Source organism: Leishmania donovani, chromosome 28, assembly GCF_000227135.1.
Source record: "Leishmania donovani BPK282A1 complete genome, chromosome 28".
NCBI lineage: Eukaryota > Euglenozoa > Kinetoplastea > Trypanosomatida > Trypanosomatidae > Leishmania > Leishmania donovani.
In genome coordinates this window covers 1,041,034-1,061,379 of record NC_018255.1, presented here as the reverse complement: position 1 = coordinate 1,061,379, position 20,346 = coordinate 1,041,034, and the positions used below count along the sequence as shown (strand labels likewise).

The following is a 20,346-nucleotide window of genomic DNA, read 5'->3' as shown; positions in this document are numbered from 1 at the left end:
TGCGCACGCCCGCCCCAACCGAGGCGCGAACGCCCCGCCGGGGCGCCGCGCCCGGCCGCGAGAACAACCCCGCACACCCCAGCGCGCCGCGCCCGGGAGCCCCCCGCCACCATCCCGCACCCCCCGCCCCTTCCCTTTCGCCCCACCCCTAAACGGGGCCGCCAGCCCCGGGGACACCGACCGAGAGGCGCGCTTGTCTCGCCTGGCGCGGCGCGAAGTGGGGGACGTTACCGGTCGGGTGAGGAAGGGGGTGGGGCGTTCGGGGTAGGAGGGGTTCTGGGGTAAGAGGGTCGTCGGGGCTTTGCCGGGCGGGGGGGGGGGGGGGACCCCACACACGTGAAGGCGCGCGGGCGGTGGGCGCGCGCCCCACCGTTTCGGGCCCCTTTTAAACAAGCAACGGGAAGGAGGGGGGGCACACACACACGGGAAAGCAGGATGGCCATGAAAGGGGTGATATCAATACGCGGACGGTCCTCTCGTGCGGGGCTGGTGCGGATTCGTAAAGGAGCGACTCTTCGCCGGCCGCATCGGGATGTACTTGGAGTGGAAGAGGCTCTGCTGCCGCCGCCGCGCCACCTGCACCGAGGACAGGTTTGCCCGCCGCAAGCCAGTCAGTTCGAACGGCCGGTCAGACGCATTCAGCTTGCGCACCATACTGAAAATGACAAAGAGGAAGAGCACTGAGACGTTGGGGGACACCATCGTCCACGTCTTGCCAATCGACGCCAGCAAAATCTGCACTGGCTGCACGCGCGTCTTGCAGACCCCCTCGGAGTCCACATAGTAGCCGGACGCGCATGCAGCGCAGTTTTCACCGGCGTAGTAGCCATGTGTGCGGTTCGCAAAACAATTGCACACGCCGCCGGTCGCGGAGCTGCTCGAGGGATCGATGTTTTGCATGGCGCAGCATCCATGGCCGCTGCACTCAGTCCGCGGGTCACACAGCGCCTCCGTGTACGTGCGGTGGCACGTGTCTGGGCCTGTCGTGTTAATGGTGAATAGCCGTCCAGTGCAAGTCAGGCAGGTGTACAGGAGTGTGCCGCTTTCGCTGACGGTGCAGCTGCCTGCCTGCTGGCTGTCGCAGAGGAACGGTGGCATGACAGTGCAGTTTGTGGGGCACACGCCAGTGCTGGGCAGGCATTGTTCACCATCCGGGTACGGTGAGAAGAAGCCAATCCACCGGCACGTGTACTTCGCCGGCGCTGAGGACGACGAGGACGAGAATACCGCTATTGACGACGACAACTGGGTCGACAACGCTCGCGAGGAGTCCCATTCAAGGAGCGCTGGCGACGACTGCTGCTCGCTTTCTTCAGGCAAATCTTGGTGACGGCTGATTATCAGCGGCGCAGCGCCGTTGCACACACACGCGAAGAAGCTTTCGCTCCATGCACCAGCTGTGACGATTCCGCCAGCCCCGCCAAAGAGCTTGTTGCACCACTCCGGTGCAGCCTCCGCCGTGGCGGGGCACGGCGCCGATCCGGATAGCCCCGCCGCCGGAGCACCGCCGTGCACCACAAGCAGCACTACCACCGACGCGAGAAGAGTATGGAAGAGGGGGCGGTGACGGCGCGCCATTCGCCCTCGTGTGGGATGGGCAGAGGAAGAGAGAGACCGCGTGTATGCGTGGGTGTGGGCAGTGTACAGTAGAACTGCTGCTCGCGCTTCGATGTGCGATGCTGTTGCGTGCCACACTAACCTTCCACAAGCAACACAAAGAAGGGAAAGGGAAGGAGAAAGGCCAGGCGGTGCCTGCAAGCGTGTGTTGAGACATTGGTGGTGAGGTAGGCTCTTCCGCTGATGCGGTGGACATTGTGCAGCAGAAAACCTGGCGGTCGACCCCGGCGGCGCTGCCTCTCCAGACGCCGGCGTACACCGTGAAGGGGTAAAGCGGAGAGGCAACGTCGAGTGTCCACGACACCCGGTCGTGGTTGGCGGTCGCTGGAGAAGGCACGCAGGCTCCCCCAGCGCTGTCCATTCTTTTTGTATTCATGACTGCTTTATTGGACAGTATATGACACGACAACGGCGCTTCCCCACCCTTCCCCGCCCCCTCGTCTATGTTCGAGAGCGATGGGGGCACACATCCTGGCCGCCCCCACCCACCCAACCCCTGCAGAAGCTCTGTGCCCAGACGCACACACGCACACGCACGCGGTTGTCTAGGCGAGCACGACGCCACGACTGCCCACCACTGCACACAAGCGAATCAGAGTGGTGAGAAGTACCAGCGCACCCATCTGGTGAGACACGGCGACGGGGACGTACACCGTCGACATCACCGTCCACATGCCAAGACTGACCTGGAACAGCAGAGCCGTGTTCACAAGCATGAGGTTGCGGAAGACAGGCGGCGGAATGAAGCCGCGCCGCCGCGACGCAGCCACGTTCAGTCCCGTGATCGTCAGAAAGGTCACGCCGGCCATGACGCGGTGGGTCGTCTGCACCATCGAGTGGTTCTCAAAGAAGTTGCGCCACGTCGGCTCAAGGGCAAAGAGATGGTCAGCCGGCGGGAAGACGCCGCCAGCCATCCAGGGAAAATCGTCGTTGTACAGGAGCCCCGCATCGAGTCCAGCCACAAAGGCGCCTGAGATGGCCGTCACAAACATCATGGCAAAGGACATCCGCAGCCACAGCTGCACCTTGGCCATGCGAGGGAAGGGTGCCATGGCCGGTAGCTTCAGCCCGTAGCCCATGCGCAGCATGAAGGAATAGATGGTGAAGGCGAGAATGAGGTGGGCGGCGAGGCGGTAGGCGGACACGGTCGCCTTCCTGCGCTCCTCGAGCAGCTTGTTGTCCAGCCCGCTTGTGACCATGTACCACCCCATGAGCCCCTGGGCAGCACCCAGGCCCATGATGCCGACGAGGCCAGCCAGGAACTTGCCGTTGCCCTTGAAGTAGCCGCGGCCGGCGTAGTAGAGCAGCGGGCCGCCAAAGACGAGGCCGAGGCTGCGCGCGAGCACGCGGTGTGCCCACTCCCAGAAGAAAATGAACTGAAACTCCTTCAGCGTCATGTTCGGCTTCTGCTTGAACTCGGGAAACTCTTGGTAGTGGCGGAACTCCTTGTCCCACTCCTCGTCCGTCAGCGGCGGGCGCACGCCGCTAATCGGCTTCCACTCCACCAAGGACAGCCCACTCTCCGTCAGGCGCGTCACCCCGCCCAACCAGACAACGGCACCCACGCATGCGGCGCTGATGTACAGCCAGTGGGCAACGGACCGGTTATGCGGTGGTGCTACCCAGGGCTTGGCGGCAGCGACCGTCTCGTCCGCAGCGGAGAGATGGAACTTGGTTGCAGCGAAGCGCGAGGGGCACCGCTGTGCCCAGTACATGCCGAACCGCAATGGCAACCGACGAGCCGAGGTGAATGCCGCGGCGCTGACGGCGTAGCGGGCAGTGAAGCGTCGCATGTTGACAGACCCTCCCTATAGCGAAATTCGAAGCACCGGAAAGATTAGAGGGGCGTCGGTGGTACTGTTGGTACTGCGGCAGTGCGCGCGTGCATGTGTACGTGTGAGGAGTGGCTAAGGCGTGCGAAAGGGAGAACAGAAAGAGAGGCGAGGAGGTCGAGTGTGCGTGAATAGAAACGTGCGCTCGTCCTGGTGCCCGAGAAGGGCGGAGGAAAGACGGCGGGTCTCCGTAGGTCTGTGAGGAGGAGAGGAGGGAAAGAAACGTCCCTGTGAAGTGGGATCACGGGTGTCACTGCTTTATCCGTGGGTGTGCGTGCCCGAGCATCTATGTGGTCCGGCGTCACACGCGCATGGGGGAGCGAGGGGGGCGGTATGTGTGCGACGGCGAGTACAGGGCGAGAACAGAGAGAAAGCGGGGCTTCAGAGAAGTGTACGGATACAGCCCTGCAGCGCCCGTCCACAGGCGCTGCAATACACAGCGCCAAAAATTGGGCAAGAGAGAAGTGGAGCGCGCGTGCACTCGAGCGCGCACGCATACTCAGGCGTAGGCATGGCGGAGACGGCCTCATCAGTGAAGCACGCGCCTTCTCTTTCCCTTTGCAAGCGTGTACCGCCCCAGTTGGAGACCCGAGCGAACCCGACGCTGGCAAGTACGCACTACGAGGTCGTCGTATGCGCACCTTCACAGGACGCGCCGCCGCGGCTGCTGCGGCGGCGGTGGAACGAACGGAGGGGGGAAGGATGGGGAATGTGGATCAGTAACAGGGAAGGAGAGAGAGCCGGACGCACGCAAGGCAAAGAGAGGGCATGCGACAGCATCGCGGAGGCTCGCACCACCACTACCAAGTGGTGAACAAGCCGACAAGTTACCACACACGTTATACAGACACGCACGCCAGCGCGTTCGCCCGACGCCAGCGACCTCTCAAGCACCTTGACTAACACCCCATCGTCTTTCGTGCCCAATCACAGGAAGTACTCGGGTGGGGGCTGCTTCGCGAGATGGCCGCGCACATCAGCGGTGGCTGCGGTGAAATACACGACGTTTCGATCCGTCTTGGAGTGCTCGCCCACCTCGAGGATAGAGGCGACATTACCACACCGGTAGCAGTAGTTTGGGGCTGACCACACCGTGCAGCAGTTGCTATCAAACATCGACTTGTACCCCTCCAGCACCAGCTGGTGCGCACGTGCAATGAGACTGAGACCGTTTCGGTGATTGAAGTTCTTGGCGACATCGCCACCAAAGACAAAACCCGCGCCGCGCTGGCTTACGCTCCACCCCTCTATGTCCTCTGGGTCTGACCAAAGCAAGTCGCTCATGGGGCCCTCGTGTGGTACCTCCTGCTTGCGGTCCAGCACACGCACTTCATCGAGCGTGCCAATCTGCGGACTGAGGCCGCCGTGCACACAGAAGATGTCCTCCTCCACTACTGCGCCGAGTGGCATGTAGTCAAACAGCTCCGTGCACAGCCGCCACACGTTCGCGCAGCCGTACTTGCGGTAGCACTCGTCGTAGAAGCCATACACCTGCGTGATCTGGCGCGACTCGTGATTACCACGCAACAGTGTTATGCGATCGGGGTAGCGCGCCTTCAGCAGCAGCAGCAGGAGCAGCGTCTCCACACTGTGGTAGCCACGGTCGACGTAGTCGCCCATGAAAACATACGACGTCTCCGGCACTCGCCCGCCCTTGCTGAAGAGCTCCAACAAGTCGTAGAACTGGCCATGAATGTCACCGCAGAGCGTGACGGGGGCGTAGATGGTCTCTATGTTGCCCTCCTCCAACATGAGGTCCTTGCAACGACTACACAGCTGTACCACCTGCTCCTCCGTGAGCAGCTTCCCCTCGTACATCGCCTCCAGTTGCTGATTCAAATCGCTCGACATGGTTCACCTTCAACACGGGGCAGGGGAAGGGAAGAGGTGTACGCTCTTGCGTGGGTGAGGGGGTGTATCGCACGTGCAACTCGTCGGGCAGCCTTCTTGCCCTTTGAACCCCAGGGCGTTTTGATGTGAATATAGAGGTGTCTGCGTGTGTTCGACTGATAAAAGCACGGAAGGGAAGGAGGGAGGGAGGCGGCGGCGACGACGACGCAGGTGGCTTGCATGCAGACACGCACGTACTGTCGTCGTCTCTACTTATCTGGGTATCTCTCTCTCACACACATGCACGACTATACAATGGCCAACAACATACGAGAAAAGGAGAAGCAACAACAGTGAAGGCAAATGTGCGGCGATGCCCCCCCCGTGTGCGTGTGAGGGAGAGAGGGAGGGAGACATGGCAATGAGCAGCGAGGGCGGAAGAGGGGGTGGCCGAGACTGGGATGGGGGGGGGGGGGGGAAGAGCATCGGGCGTCTTTTCCATCCCGCTTTCCACCGCCATTTGATGGCCCACCGAGTAGCGCTTCACACGTCGGGGAGAGCAGAGACGTGGAGGAGGGCGTCGCTTCCATACTGCGCACTATACAAACCTGTGTGCGTCGACGGCGCGCCTTCGTGCTGGATGGAGCTCCCTTAAGCGGGCGGTAGAGAGCACGGTGTTACGCAGGGGAGAGCATACGCTTGTGTCTTATATGTGAAGAGAGGAGGAGGGTATGATGTTATGCGTTTAAGTGTGTTGTGTAGCGCCACGCCGCGCCGCCCGTCGCACACAGCCATGCCTACAGATGTGTATAGAGATGCAGAGAAGGGCAGCGTCTACAGAGAAATAGGAAAGGCAAAATGGTAGTGGAGCGCAGAAACACAGATGCGCTCACGCATACACCGAACGGAGGAGGGGGTGAGGGTCGAGGACAAGGGCCAGGGCGGAGGAGGGCGGAGGGAGGGGAAGTGAAGACAAAAATCAAGAGCTGCATCATGCGGCGTATGCATGTTTTGCGGCTGCCATGATGCCGCCTCCTAAGTTACGTCGTTCACTTGCGTTTCTGCACCATCGCCCCCGCCGCCCTCTCCCCTCCGGCGTCATGGGTTCGACACCCATACGACCTTCAGCACACGGGATCCACACTACATAACGAGCGAAGAAAAGGAGAAAGAAGCCAGCACTGCCCGCGTCGTGTGGAGTGTGTCCGCAAACAACTCAGCAGCGCTGCAACAATAAGAAGCAGAGATTGCGGGTTTGTGTATTTGTTGTTCGAAGAGCTATGGGGGTGCCGCCAGTGTCTGTCATCACACGTCACACACATACGCAAGCATACAACGTGTATGTGTGTGACGTGTGATGACAGACAACATGGGCAGACACACGATAGAGAGGGGGGAGGGAGGAGGGTGTGGGGAGGAGCAACGACTCGCCCACACGTGTTTGGCGGGCTTACGGCTGCTGCGTGGGTCGCAGTATGATGGAGGTGCTGTTCACGCAGTGCCGCTCGTTCGGTGGTGGGTTTCGGAAGCCCTCCTTACGGAAGACGTGCCCGAGGTGGCTGTTGCACGCGTTGCAGACAATCTCGACACGGCGGCCGTCCTTGTCCGGCTGCTCGCGCACCCGCTTTGGGATGCAGTCGTAAAACCCGGGCCAGCCACAGCCGCAGGCGAATTTCATGGAGGACAGGTAAAGCGGCGTCTTGCACCCGGCGCACACGTACTCCCCCTCGTCGAAGACGTCGTCGTACTTCCCACCGACGGGGTCAGTGCCCTTCTCACGCAGAATATGGTACTCCTGTGCTGTGAGGATACGCCTCCACTCTTCATCGCTCATATCCTTTGACCCATCTTTCTCCTGCGGCCCAGCGCAGTTCGTCAGTGGCGTGGTCATGCCTAAGCGAAATTGCCGACGTTGATACAAAACACCGGCGGCGACGGCGCCGACGGCGTCAGCGCAGTTGGACACGCTAAAGGAAGACGAGGTAGTCGCGCCCACAAACACTAAGCGGGGGCGGCGCACGAACGCGCACTTGTCGGGTGTCCGAAAAACCGACGAGACGCTCGATCGCAGGGATCCTGCCACCGTCACGGGCACAGTAGTGAACGCGCAGCGCGAAGAGAATAGAGAGGTTGCGTGCCAAAATGAGCGGCTTGGCATATAACGGGGAGAGGGAAGAGGGGTCGTGCGGCCAACAACGCAGAATGATGCGCGCCGATGGGCGAAGCCGACGCGACTGATCGGGTTCCGTGTCGGTGTGCTTGTGTCTGTGTGATGAGGCAATGATGGCAACGCACCGTCGAAAAGAAAGTGACCGCTGTCGCAGGGAAGAGAGCGAGAGAATCGCCTTTGCCGAAGTGGATGAATGCCCGAACAGAACTTGCAAGTGTGCGCGGCAAGGTAGGAGATGGGCGGTTGAGATGGGAGGAAGCAGAGAGCGAGAGAAGGCAAGAGCTGAGGAGCACCGCAGGAAGGGGGAGTAAGATGGAGGAAAGGGAGAGCAACGAAGAGGCAGTTGGCCATGCCACGTCACAAGCACGCACAGAGAGCCCACAGCAAGTCACGCAGGCACACCCATACGGCAGATGTACAGGTGGCTCATCTATCCCTGACAGAGCCAATGGTGAACTTGTACGTGCGCGGCCAGCTGTCCGCTGGCTGACCCTAATACCCAACGTACGTCCTCACAGTGGAGCTGCACGTTATCAGCTGAGCACATCCCTCCATCGTGCATTGCCACGGCCGCCAAGCAGTGCGATCGGCCCCCATGCTTGCGCGTCGCGATGGTGTCAGCTGCTCGAGACGCAAGGCACGCACGCACGCACAGCCACGCAGCCAGAGGAGGAGGAGAAGCATTTTTTACCTTTCCATCCCTTCACGCAGAAAAGAGACGCCACGAGACATCGCGCTGACGGAACAACACGCAGTAGCCGGTGACAAGGCCGTACAGAGAACGGAAACAACGTGCGTGCGCTCTCTGAGCGAGATCCGCGTTTGAAAACAGCACACACACGCACACCAATATATATATATATACATGTAGGGAGATGCGTGTGTATGCGTGCGCTCAATACATCGCGATACTTCGGCACGGGTGCCGCTCTCTCTCCCCCGCTCCTACCGTGGTGATTTTAGCACCGCTGAGGCGCTTGCAGACTCCACACGGTGAACGAGTTCGGCACACACACACACAGAGACAGAGGGGGTGAGAAAAGCACACACACGCCTGTCTGGCGATCCATCACGGGATGCGACGGAGCTGCAACACGCCTCCCCATCCGCACCTTCTCCACAGCGTTCGGGGAGGGCAATGCAGCGCACAAGGGAAGAAAAGCACGACAGAAAGGGACCATAAAAGAGAGCATAAGAAAAAGGGCGAAGAAAAAAAAAAGATGAGCCGCAACGCACGGAGAGGCTATGGCGCACGTGCAGGGGCTAATAGAAAGCGGGAGGAAAGGTCAGAGATGGGAGGCGGGCGGACATGAAGCGGTGATGGAATGAAGGGAGGGCCGCAAACGCCTGCTGCAGCAAGCACGTTGGCCGCACGGACTCGATTCCCAGACCACAAGGCGGGGGCTGCAACAGGCAGCTGCGCCGCGTCCTCCCACTTCTCTCTCTGAGTCCTCTCAAGTCAATGTGAAACAAAAAGATAGGCGAAAAGGCCACAGTGCACGCGAGCGCAGTGAGAGATGGAATACACAACTGACAAGCAACCAGGGGGAGGGGGGACAGGGAAGGAATAGGTCAGCGGATACGGCACAGAGGGGGCAACGGCGAGCGAGCCAGAGACCGAGAGCATGAGAAGCAGCGCACAGGGGGTGGGGGGAGGCATCGCGCCCGCCTCCCCTGTGCCACGCTTCCGCGCTACGGATGCTACTCCGTCTCCCACAGGTCACTCACACCCCTCGTGTGTGCCAAGGCGTGCGCCATGCGTCATTGTCTGTCCCTGCTCGCATTCGCGCACAGAGGGCAGTAGGCGACCTGCATACCCTGCCAACAGGTACCCACGCACGCAACGTAGAACGCACGACGCACGTACCTGCACACGGCTTCACAGAGACGGGAGGGGGCTTAGTATTAGGGGGCCGGGGAGCGAAAGGGAAGGGTGCGCACTTGCGTGCCCTCACGCGCACCCGCCACAGAGTTATTTTACGGCGCGCCCGCGGCCGCAGCGGAGTGACGATACGCAACAGGGTAGTAGCGGTGACGGTGCGCAGCGTGTGCACAGACGTGCACGCACACACTAAAGTCCCGCACACCATCATCGTCACCCCACGCACCGCCACGCACACACGGGACGAATGAGTCAACGAAAAGAAAGGCGCATTATGTTGGGCAAACGCTCACAGGCAGGAAGGAATAGGAGGGGGAGGGGGGGGAGGAGGAAGGGAGGGAGGGGGCGAGGGGAGGTCATCCGCTGTGGACGCAGCGTCACGCAGGCCGCCGCCGGCTGTGCCGGTGCACATGCGCGAGCCATGACGAGCCTACAGCTCCGGACGAAGTGGCTCGTCGTGTACCACGGACTTATCGCGGAGCCCAAAGCGGTGCGCAGAGCCACCGCTGCGGCTCATCAGCGCCAGCACAATCAGCGACACCGCAACGGCAAAAAGTGCACCTACGCAGAACGTCGCGATGGAGATGCCGGCAACAGCGCCTCCAGAGACTCCGGACATCTTCACCGTCAAATTCACGAGGTTATTGCTCCCGTGGCTGCCCAAGTCCAGGCACGAAGCAGACGTGCACTTGCACTGCGACCCCGGCGCGGATAGAACGTAGCCGGGCGCGCACGCATACGCGGGGCACGCCGAGCGGTACAGCAAGCATGACTCGGGCAGCGCCACGGAAACGGTCTGCTCCTCCTCGGCCGTCGGGCAGTCCAGCAGAGCAGACGTCTCCTCGTCCAGCAGACACATCCCGCGCGGGTCTGTTCCCACCGTCCACGCAACATAGCGCCGGAAGTCCTCCAGTGGGCACAGGTTGTCCGTCGCAGCGTAGTTCGTCCCGTTGCTGCGCTGGCACTGCAGCTGCCACGTTGGGTCCCAGGAGAAAGTGAACCCGGTCTCAGGGGTCTGGCCAGGCCACCCACGCAGCACACGCACGCCATGCTCGCCACTGCTCGCGCTCTTCACAAGCTCAAGCACCAGCGTCTGCGCGTAGGGAGGCTGCATCGCGTGCACACCTTTGTCGCCCAGTGTGCCCCACACGGCCCCCAGAGAAATGTCGTGGCCGCTGTAATGCATCACCTTGTATGTGTTGCGGCCAGCAACAAAGTCATCGATGTTCCTCACCACCTGCTTCAGGAACGGCTGCCCGCGCCCGCCCTGCTGCACAGAGAAGGAGTTGCTGGGGTCGTAGTACCACAACCCGCGGTAACTCTCTGCGATAATCTCATGCAGGTCGTCGTACCGGGCGGCAACAGCGGCTGGCAACTCGCCCACAGCGAGCTTCGCAGTGGCGATATCATACACCATAAGGACACAGCCCAGGCGTGTCGTGAAGTTGGAGCAGTAGCCCTCACTCCACACCGCCGCACCGAGATCCCTGAGCTCCGTCCAGTCGGGAAAGTAGCGGTCAATCGTGGGGTTCATGCGCGCCGACTGAGCGGCGCCTGCGTACGTGATATACAGCGCAACCCAAGGCTGCGAGAAAGTGTATAGAATCGTGTCCTGAGATATTGGCACAGTGTGGATGGCGGGGATCAGCCGGCTCTCGTTCGGGAACATCCCAGCAAGGAACATATGTGCACTCTGCAGCGTGCGTTGCACATCCGTGGAGTGCGACTCCACAAGGGTGAGATCGTAGTCCGATGACGGCAGAAACGGCTCATCCACAACGGTCGCGTCCGTGTTGTAGCGTGTGCGCAGGAAGCTGCCCACGTTCCGCATCATCATCTCACCCTCCGGGTTCAGGAACCCGCACGGCGTCGAGCCGCAGATGGCCGTTGTGTTGTGGGTTGGCACCGCCGAGCGCGAGCCGTGGCGGTGCAGCACCTGCACCTGCTGCAATACCCACTCCACGCTGCCGCGTGAGGGGGTGGGCAGGTGCGCAACAGCCAGCAGCGCTGTAACGGTCACCAGCACGCACATCTGGCGCATGCTGTGCGGGAGAAGCGAGCGCACCACAGCGGGCATCGGCGTTTGCGCGGCGAAGCAAGGAACGAGAGGAAGAAGGCGGGGCGGCTTCGGTGGCAGAGGGAGCGAGTGGGGCGGAAGGGCAGAGGGCTGCAAAGAGGGAAGATGGCCAGGGAGCGTTGGCTTTATCTGCGCACCCGCACGTGTGTGTGCGTGCGTGCAAAGAGAGTCGGTGGGGGATGGCAGGATGGAGGGAAGAGGCCGACGCAGAGAACAGCGGAAAGGCAAGAGGGAGACAGAAGGCGAGGAAGACAGCAGTGGTTCCTGTTTTCGTATGCTGGGAAGTCGATGGAGCAAGTCAGTGGCACGTGGGTGGCCGGCGTCAAAACCTTCGAATAGCGCCCATGACGGTGAGCCAGAACATACGTGGAGGGCAATAATCTTGTGGGCCGGCCGCTCTCTCTCACATTCAGTGAGGCAGCGGTGCAAATCACACACGGAAGCCCGCTCGAGTCGGCAAAGTCAGCTCTTGTCTCCCTCGACAACTGTCTCCCCTCCTCCTCGCATTCCGCGCTCACGCTCGCGGTATGCTGAGAGGAAGACCCACCCGGGCACGCACACGGGCAGACACCAGCAGGGGCGCATGCAAGCACACTGATCAGCTTCCCTTTGCAGCTAAGTAGCTCAACGGCTATAATGGGCCGTCTAGGGAGACAAGGTCAAAAAAGGAGCACAAGAGGGAATGACGCACGGCGCACACGCACAGAGGCAGAGGGAGTGACAGAGGTGCAGAGAGTGTGAGGCGGGGGGGGGGTGCGCCGACATCGTTCGCGTACCCTGGAACAGACGCATGCAGGCACACATGAAAGGGGAGCAGCAGGAGCAACATAGACGGAGAGAGAAGGCGAAAGAGGGTTGCACAGATGCTCCGCAATGAAGCACCTCTCGCTTCCCCATCGCTCGCACTGATGACGGCGTACTCCTTTGTTTCGTCTCGTTATCATGTTCTCGTGTCGGATGATGGAGAGAGGGTACTGGCTGCGCAGCCGCTCACGGTGGGAAGGGAGGAAACCTTACTGGGCGTTGTATGAGTGGTAGAGTCATCATCCAATGCGGCATGGCACGTGCACCCGCGCGCGTGAATATTGCTGGCGCAGGCTGTGTGATCCTCCTCCTCCCCGCCGTCCTCTCGCCGATGCTGATCGCCTACCGCCTCTTCAGTGCTGCACGCTTCAGCGGCTTCTTCAGTTTCTTGCGCGGCGGCGGTGGTGCCACGTCCTCCACCTCGTCCTCTTCGCCGTCCTCATCGATAGTCTCTGCCGCCTCCTCATCCTCCACTGCGTCTTCGTGCCCTTCGTCGCCGTCGCCGGTGTCGTGGCGGCTCCGCCGACTGAAACCCACATCCCAGGAGTCGTGCCGGACAGGCCGCATGGCTCCGCCCTTCTTCGGCGCGGCTGGGCGGATCTGCTTCACTGCTGCTTTGCGACGCCGCCTTTCAACAGCAGCAGATACGGCATTGTCGTCCTCGCCCCCTGCTGCAGTGTCGCCCTCCTCGATGCCGTCTTCTCTCTCCTCAAGGGCGCTCATGTCCCCGTCGTCATGATAGTCGTCCGGCTCTGCTGACGCTCGACCTTTTCTAGGTGTAACGCGCCCCGCGCGCTGCTTGCGGCCGCTGGCTCCAAAGCTGCGTGAGGGGAGCTCGATGGCGCCCTTGCCCGTCCGCCTTCCTGTCACGCCGCCGTGGGCATGTGTTTTGCGTGTAGCTGCCGCTGCACCGCCCTTGACCGGCATGCGCGCCTCCTCGTCCGCACCTTCGTCGTCCTCTGCGACGTCCTCGTCCTCTTCAGCGGTTGCAGCCTCATCGTCCACCGCTGCGAGGTAGCCCTTGTGCCCTGTCTGGGTGCGTTTTCCAGAGAACGACGACTTGGCGGCGATAGTGGTGGCATGGCTCTTGGGCGCCGCCGTGACCGCCGTGCTGCGCCTGCGCTTTTTGGCGGCTGCCGTCATCGCGGTCCCTTCCTCTTCGTCGGCCTCATCGACTGCAGTGGCTGTAGTCGTCGTCGCCTCTTCGTCAGCCTCCTCCTCCTCTGCAGCTGCGGCTTCCAGCTTATCATCGTCCTCATCGTCGGCCTCGACTGCGGAGGCAGCTGCCCGTGCAGACTTCTTGGCCAGCCGGCTACGATTCGGTGACCGGCGGTGCTCTACCACGTCGTCCTCCTCGTCGGCCTCATCTGCCTCATCGATGATGCCTGTAGGCTCAGGCCTGCGAGCGGCTTTGGGCAGCGCGGCCGTTGCGGCTGGCCCCTTGCCTGCTGCGGAGGCTTGTCCATCGCGGATCATACTCGCCCTGGACGCCAGCTTCGGCCGCGCAGCCAAAACAGCAGCAGGTGCCGCAGCCACCTCAGCGCCGCTGTCTGAGGACGCCGAAGGGCCCGTGCGCGTGCGTGCCCTCGTTACAGGGCTGACTGGGGTCATTGGCGTGGGGCTCGGTGGAACGAGGCGTGCATTGTCACCGTACTTGCGACGCGGGTAGAGCTCTTGCAACCTCTTCTCATGCTTTGAGGAGCGCCACCACGCGTCAGCATCGCCAGGGGCAGCAGAGCCATCGACGACATCATGAGCGGTTGCTGCCGCAGGCGCTGGGCGGCGTATCACACGCTTCGCTGCCGAGTGGTGGTCCTTCCCTTCAGCCACCTCTTCAGACGCCCCCTGGCCCTCCACTCGCGCTTGCTCCGCATTTGCCGAGGCATGTCCATTGGCGTCCAGCGTTGTTGCCCTCGAAGTGTCGGTACCAGTCGCGGCAGACGGCGATGCGTGCGTGGCGCCTGTAGGTAGCTGTACGCCACCCCCATTCACAGCGCCGCTGATCGGCGGGAGGGCGTGCATTTCCGCTCCTCCAGAGCACAGACCACTCTCCACGAGCGGGCGCTCAGGCTCGGACATCAGCAGCTTGGTGAAGTCATTGCGGCCGCCACGCTTGGCAAGTACGAAGGCCTCCCCCAGGCTCAAGCCATCCTCCTGTGCTCCTGGCAGGCCCTTCAACATGTCGTAGAGGGTGACGCTGGCCATCATAGCCCCCGTCAGTGCCTCCATCTCCACCCCTCCTTTGTTCTCCGTGGCGACGGTGCAGAAGCAGTAGAGGACGCTGTATTCGGGCCGGCTCTGCTGCGGGCCCGGCTCCGAGGTTCGGCGACGCAGCACCACCCGATGTGGCATCTGCGCCGGTCGCGGCGGTTGGAGAACCTGGCGACGACGGAAGGTGAAAGAGCAGCGCTGGATCGGCGTCGGATAGCAAAAGGGGACGAGCGAGCTCACCTGCTTAACGGCGTTGGTGCCGGCCACCACGGCGGTGGCGAACAAGGGACCCTTCTTGCTAGTGTAGTACTCCTCCACGATGGAGACAGACGGCATCGCCGGCCCGCCCCCGCCGAAAGCGGCGGACGGTGGCGGTGTGGCAGGAGTCAAGAGGTGCTTCATGCCTTGCAGGTACACATTGGTGTTGGGAGGCACGACAACAGTGGCAACAGCTGTGGCGAGGCGATAGAGAGGGCGGCGAGCGGAGGCGGAGGATGAGGCAGTGGTGTCCGAAGATGCGCCGTTGAATCCACCATCTGTGGCCAGAGGCAAGGCAGCGCCGCCCTTGTCGGCTTCTGCGGCGGCCGCTACTTTAGCGTCGGTGGAGGTGCTGCTGCCACTGTGTGGGCCCCGCCCGCCACCGCCGCCTTTGCCGCTGCCAGCGGACGATGAGCCAGAGAGCCCGGAAGCCTTGGCTTGTGCGCTGCTGCGACGAGCGGAGCCTGCAGCGCCGCTTCCGCTGCTGCCAGACCTGCGCAGCGGACGCCGCAGCACGTGTCGGCGCGGTGTCGAGCCCTTCGCCTTAACCAGTTGCAGCAGGCAGCGATGGAGCATGTTGCTGCTAGCGCTCGTAGCCCACGCTGATGCCACCCTGAGCAGAGATGATAGAAATGAAAGACGCGTGAGGCGATGCGAAAGAGGGGAGGCGAAAAGGTGCAGCAGCAGCAGCGGCTGCCGTCGATAAGAAAACGTTTCTCCTCCCCTTCCCCTCCTCAAACGAAAATGCGAAGCACTCGAAGGGTGGTGGTGGTGGTGGGAGACGACAAAAGGATTGGGTGTGTGGGGGTGAAGATATGCCTGTGAGTCTATGAAGGTTCTGTATGCCTTGAAGGAGCCTCTCTTGCTCCTTCTCTATGCTGTGTCGTTATGTCGCCACGTAGGCAGCAAAGGTCGCCGTGGAGGGAAGGGCAGACAGATGCGTTGGGCTGCGGTAGTTGGTGTTGGGAGTACGTCGTGCATGCGGGGTGTACGGAGTGCGACTGTGGAGGAAAAGGGAGAGAAGAGGGCGCCGTGGTGGTGGTGTTGGGGGGGGGGAGTGCTCGTCCTTGTCGGAGTAGAGACGGCGAACGGTTGAAACGCGTACCGATGTATGTGAATCACGAATGCGAGCACACACGCACGATCCCAGGCACTCCCCGCTGCAGTGACTCTCCCGCTCTCGGTGGGCTCTTGCCCTCACGATACCTGCCAAACACGCACGGTTCGATTCGCGGAAAGACGTCACCGAGGCGACGTCCCTTCAACGCAGCACATATATCAAGAGCGGAGAAACAGAGAAGGCAACGCGTGAAGGCGAGAAGAAGTTGTCGGCGAGAGAGAGAGAGCAGAAGGAGCTACACGCGTACGCGGATACATGTGTGAGCTCATGGATTTGGTGGGGGATGCGTGTGGTGAATGGCGGAGGAGATGCACCGATGGGTCAAGCTCCGCAGTATGCGTACAGACACACTCCCCCCCCCTTGGGAGAACAGGAGAGAGACACAGCAGAGAAGCCAGGCAGGCCTACAGAAGACTGCGCGTACAACGGCACTGGCGACTCTTTGGCTCCCTATGTTTGCATGTGGGTGCCGACACTTGGCGGTGAAGCGGTAGTTCTTCAGCATCGAAGACACGACAGCAGAGAAAGAGGGTATCTTCACCGAGCCCGTGCCACCGAAGCACGCAGTGGCGAGGGGCGGGCAAGGAAAGGTGGAGGAGGGGAGCAGTAGAATGGCGACTGCCCACCTTCACAGCTCTTCACCCCTCCCCCACCCTCACATACACATACGTGCACCAGAGATACGAGCCTGGGCACCACTAACGTTTGTGATGCCAAAGGACGAACGAGGGAGTGGGGGTCAAGCAGTAGTGGCGCGCCGCGATATGGGGCGCCACCTTTCTTTTCGTTTCTTGGCCGGGCTTATGGGACAGCTCTCAGCGCATCAGCAGCACACGCACACGCAGCTCCTGCAACTCGCCTCTGCGTCAGCATCCACTGCCGAGCATACGCATCAATGCTTCGACGGATGCTGTAACAGCGCCCTTCGCTCCTGTTTCTTTGTCCGTGTGCCTCCGCTTGAGGCTGCCCCCTCCCCTGCCTCCCCCTGGATCCATCTATCTATCGAGTGCACGGTGACTTGCCCAGGTCGCTGCCACACCGACAGCTCGCTCCTCGCCCACTTCCCTCACCGGGTCGTTGCAGCAGATGGTCATGTTCGTCCTCGCACGTAAAAGTGAGCAGCCGAAGTGCCTCCTCGTGAAGAAAGCAGACGCTACCTGCGGGGTACTGGGTGGGCAGATCCGGCGCCATACCGCTTATGTCCTCCTCGTCCCCACGACTCTCGGCGGGTGTCAGCGCACGAAATGGACGAGGTGGAGTAGACGGCGATGTTGCAGCAAACGCTTCGTCCGCCCAGTGCTCCTCGTCGTCCACTTCGGCTGATGGGCGCCGGTCGCACTCCACCACGCGCATCCGACGGTGCGCAAGCCGTTCCTCGGAGAGACACAAAATGGGACTGATGTCATCCAGCGTCAGTGGCGAATAGACGATGGCGTCGTCAACGGCACTGCGGAGGTGCACGTTGCCTCGGGCAGGGGTATACAGAGTCGTGTTGCTGGATGTCGAAGCAACACGGCCAACCCCCTCCCTCTGCTCCTCCTCAGCCGCTGTTGACGCCGAGGCCAGCACCTGCCAAGCCGGTACAGCATGCTCTCTATCAAGCAAACTTGCTGGACGGCACGCGCGCGCGTGAAGATGCTGTGATGGCGGCAGCGGCATCAACGCCACGGGAGGCAGGCACAACAGCTTCGTCGACAGCGGGGTTAGGAAGCCGCAAACGCCGCCGCGCGCGCTCCAAGGGTCTCCGTCGTCCTCGGAGGAGAGCGTATGAAGAGTGGGTCGGACATCCACGTCGCCGCCACCGCAGATGCTGTCCGCACCGCTTGGGTCGCGCATGCCCCCCTCTTGCATAGGAGGAGCCGGGTGGGCACCGGTGAGGCTGCCAACAGCGGCTTCCTCCCCACGCTGGTGCTTCGCCCGCGGCCATGAAGAATCGGGGCCAGCTCGGCTGCCTCCGTCCTCGGTTTCGACGTCTCTGAACCGCCGCTTCGCATTCGACGCAGGCGGCGTCGAGGCCTCTGTTTGGAAGCCCGCGCCGCCGCAGGTGGGCTCAAGGCACGACTGCCGTCCCTCGCCCCCTGCTGTCCACGGAGGGAAAAGTTTGCTGAGACTGGCGTCGCTGCTGCTGGATGAGCGCGAGCACGGGCGGGCACCTTCCAGCGGAGGCGGTCCTTGTGGCATGCGTGCGCCACGAATGGCGCCAAGTAGCGTCTCGTAAGAGGGGATGCACTCGACGTCGTCGCCACTACTGCGGAGACGACGACAAGGGTCAGCTGCCAGCCAGCTGGACGATGACGTTGGCGCACGAGTAGCGTGGCTCGGGGGCGCATCGACAGCCACACCGCACAGAGTTGCTGTCGCCACACCCAACGGTGCAGCTGCTGTCGGCGGCGACGGCATTTGCGGCGGTGGAGGGGAAGGAATATGGTTGGTGATCTCGGCGCCGAAGACGCGCCATGGCGTGCTGCGCGAGGCCTGAGCCGCACAAAGCGGCAGCGCCGGTGGTGGAGAGGCATCGCGCTGTGGCGCCGGCAGCGGATACGACCCGCTTCCGCCGCGAGGCCGCGGCATACCTGCAGGGCGAGGGAGCGGGTAACGACGAGGGTAGCGAGGGATGCCGTGAACGACTCATCAAGTCGCAGAAGGCTTGCGCTCTCGCTTGCAGCCTACCAGGGCGTCGAGGCGCAGAGCGCAGGGGTGTGCACGCCCACCTACCTTCGCAAGTGTGCGCGCGTTTGTTCTGACGGCAGAGTCGACGCGCGCCTCTATAGATCTATGAGAAAAGCAAGCAGAACGCAAGAGGATGTGTGAGGGGGGGGGGGGCGGCACTGCTGCTGGTGTCTCCGTGGCGACATGAGTGTCGAAGATATCGCTGTGGAAGTGCGCGCGTGTGCCTGTGCGTCTATACGTGCTGGTTTCCGAGGTGGAAAGCTACATAACTTGTACAGAGGGGGAGAAAAGGGCGGAGAGTGCAGTCAGGAAGGTATGTATGCAAAAGAGAGGGACGGTGTCATGCGTGGCGGAGTTGATCTCTATCGCAGAGTGGTATGGCGTGGAGACGGAGATTCGCGCATGGGAGAAAGGGTTTGTGGCCACGAGGTAGACGGCGAGGCCAAGGCTTCTTGTAAGCTGCAACACGAGAAGGCGGAGTGGCAGTGCTCGCGCATGTGTGTGCGTCCTTTACGCATCTCTCGCAATTGGCGCTGAAAGGGTGAGTGTCGTGATCAAGCGCACCTGCGTGTGCGCATCTCGCATGAGCCCACTTACATGCATCCAAACACCTCATCGCCGCCATTCACGACGGTGCTGTAAACCGCCCCACTCCTCCTGTCCGTTTCCCCACCCACCCACCCTTTCAATCGTAACACTATGATCGGTTTCCTTTCGTGTGTGTCGACTGTTCTTCTGCTTTTTTTTCGGAGGGGGATTGTTCCGAGACAGCCAGACACCGGCATCATCATCCTGCGAGAGCATGCGCAGTCCGCACTTGGTCCCCTCTCTTCCTCCCGACGAAAACAAAAAAAAAAAAACGAAAGGGCACGAGCATACACCTCATGCGCAGCACCAGGTTCAACACACGCACACACACTCACACGCGCTCGCAGCACCAGCGCACCCTGGCATAGATATAACCACAACCGCCGCCTAAGCACGCACGCGCGTGCACACTCGGGCATACTCGAGCAGCAAGAGAGAGAAAGGATGCCGGCGACGGAAGGCACCGCTGCACTCTCTACCTCCCTATTTCCCACTTCAGGTAGTCGAACCAAAAAAAAAACAACAACGGAAGGGCATGCACGCGCCGAGGGAGGAGTCTGACGCGCGAGACGAGATACGGCGAGAGGGGAAACTCAGACAAAAATATGGCCAGGCGCACAAGAGAGACAGACAGCGCAGAAAGGGGGAGGGGATGGGGACACCTCCTCCCCCTCCCCTCCCTCCACAGCCCTCTCTCCCCTCCTCTCGCTAGTATTCATCGGCAGAGCTGTGCCACGTCCAACTCAGACCACAGCATCAGACCCATCCTCTCCTACCCTCCTGATAATGCCGTTGGGTCTCACCGGCATCGCCACCTACCACTCCTCACCCCCGCTGGAGCACCCCCGTTCTTTTTTCGTGGGTGGTCGAGAGCGGGGTCTCAGCGAAGACTATGTGGCCGCAGACACACCCACGTGTGGACGAGGGGGGGGCGGCGGTATGCGAAACAGAAAGCACAAGTGGGGATGGAAATGGGGCGCATGCCGCATGGTAGGGTCATTTGTCAGGCAGGAGAACCAACGCTATCACGGATAAGGTGGTGACCACAACGGCTGCACAAAGAATGTGGGTGAGGGAGGCGAAGAGGGAGCACCGCGCGACATCACCAGGGACAACATCGGCCATGCGAAGGAGCGAAAAACAGACCAGAAGAAAAGCAAGCGCACGCCAGCATCAAAGAATAAATGGACAGAAAACGGCGAGAGGAGGAGAGGCAACGACACGAGAAAGAGGGAGAAAGGGAGGGCTACAGAAGGAGGAGACGCGTCCGCTGGCAACAGCCCACAG

At 61.7% G+C, this 20,346-nt stretch overlaps 7 protein-coding genes across 7 annotated transcripts; all 7 read right to left on the bottom strand.

Annotated features, from left to right (window-relative positions):
* Positions 1–456: 456 nt before the first annotated feature.
* On the bottom strand, positions 457–1,578 carry LDBPK_282890 (hypothetical protein, conserved; the record flags this gene model as incomplete). The annotated part of the gene is made up of 1 exon (XM_003862339.1): positions 457–1,578. One exon carries the CDS (start codon positions 1,576–1,578, stop codon positions 457–459), a length of 1,122 nt encoding a protein of 373 aa, XP_003862387.1.
* Positions 1,579–2,162: 584 nt separating this feature from the next.
* Positions 2,163–3,410, bottom strand: LDBPK_282880 (cytochrome oxidase assembly protein-like protein; the record flags this gene model as incomplete). Its single annotated transcript, XM_003862338.1, has 1 exon — positions 2,163–3,410. The coding sequence occupies one exon, from the start codon at positions 3,408–3,410 to the stop codon at positions 2,163–2,165; it is 1,248 nt and encodes a 415-aa protein (XP_003862386.1).
* A 966-nt stretch (positions 3,411–4,376) lies between these two features.
* Positions 4,377–5,300, bottom strand: LDBPK_282870 (protein phosphatase 4 catalytic subunit, putative; the record flags this gene model as incomplete). The annotated part of the gene is made up of 1 exon (XM_003862337.1): positions 4,377–5,300. The coding sequence occupies one exon, from the start codon at positions 5,298–5,300 to the stop codon at positions 4,377–4,379; it is 924 nt and encodes a 307-aa protein (XP_003862385.1).
* Positions 5,301–6,729: 1,429 nt separating this feature from the next.
* On the bottom strand, positions 6,730–7,170 carry LDBPK_282860 (hypothetical protein, conserved; the record flags this gene model as incomplete). Its single annotated transcript, XM_003862336.1, has 1 exon — positions 6,730–7,170. The coding sequence occupies one exon, from the start codon at positions 7,168–7,170 to the stop codon at positions 6,730–6,732; it is 441 nt and encodes a 146-aa protein (XP_003862384.1).
* A 2,591-nt stretch (positions 7,171–9,761) lies between these two features.
* On the bottom strand, positions 9,762–11,408 carry LDBPK_282850 (membrane-bound acid phosphatase, putative; the record flags this gene model as incomplete). Its single annotated transcript, XM_003862335.1, has 1 exon — positions 9,762–11,408. The coding sequence occupies one exon, from the start codon at positions 11,406–11,408 to the stop codon at positions 9,762–9,764; it is 1,647 nt and encodes a 548-aa protein (XP_003862383.1).
* Positions 11,409–12,554: 1,146 nt separating this feature from the next.
* LDBPK_282840 (molybdenum cofactor biosynthesis protein, putative) lies at positions 12,555–15,257 on the bottom strand (the record flags this gene model as incomplete). Its single annotated transcript, XM_003862334.1, has 1 exon — positions 12,555–15,257. One exon carries the CDS (start codon positions 15,255–15,257, stop codon positions 12,555–12,557), a length of 2,703 nt encoding a protein of 900 aa, XP_003862382.1.
* Positions 15,258–16,800: 1,543 nt separating this feature from the next.
* On the bottom strand, positions 16,801–17,652 carry LDBPK_282830 (hypothetical protein, unknown function; the record flags this gene model as incomplete). The annotated part of the gene is made up of 1 exon (XM_003862333.1): positions 16,801–17,652. The coding sequence occupies one exon, from the start codon at positions 17,650–17,652 to the stop codon at positions 16,801–16,803; it is 852 nt and encodes a 283-aa protein (XP_003862381.1).
* Positions 17,653–20,346: the final 2,694 nt, after the last annotated feature.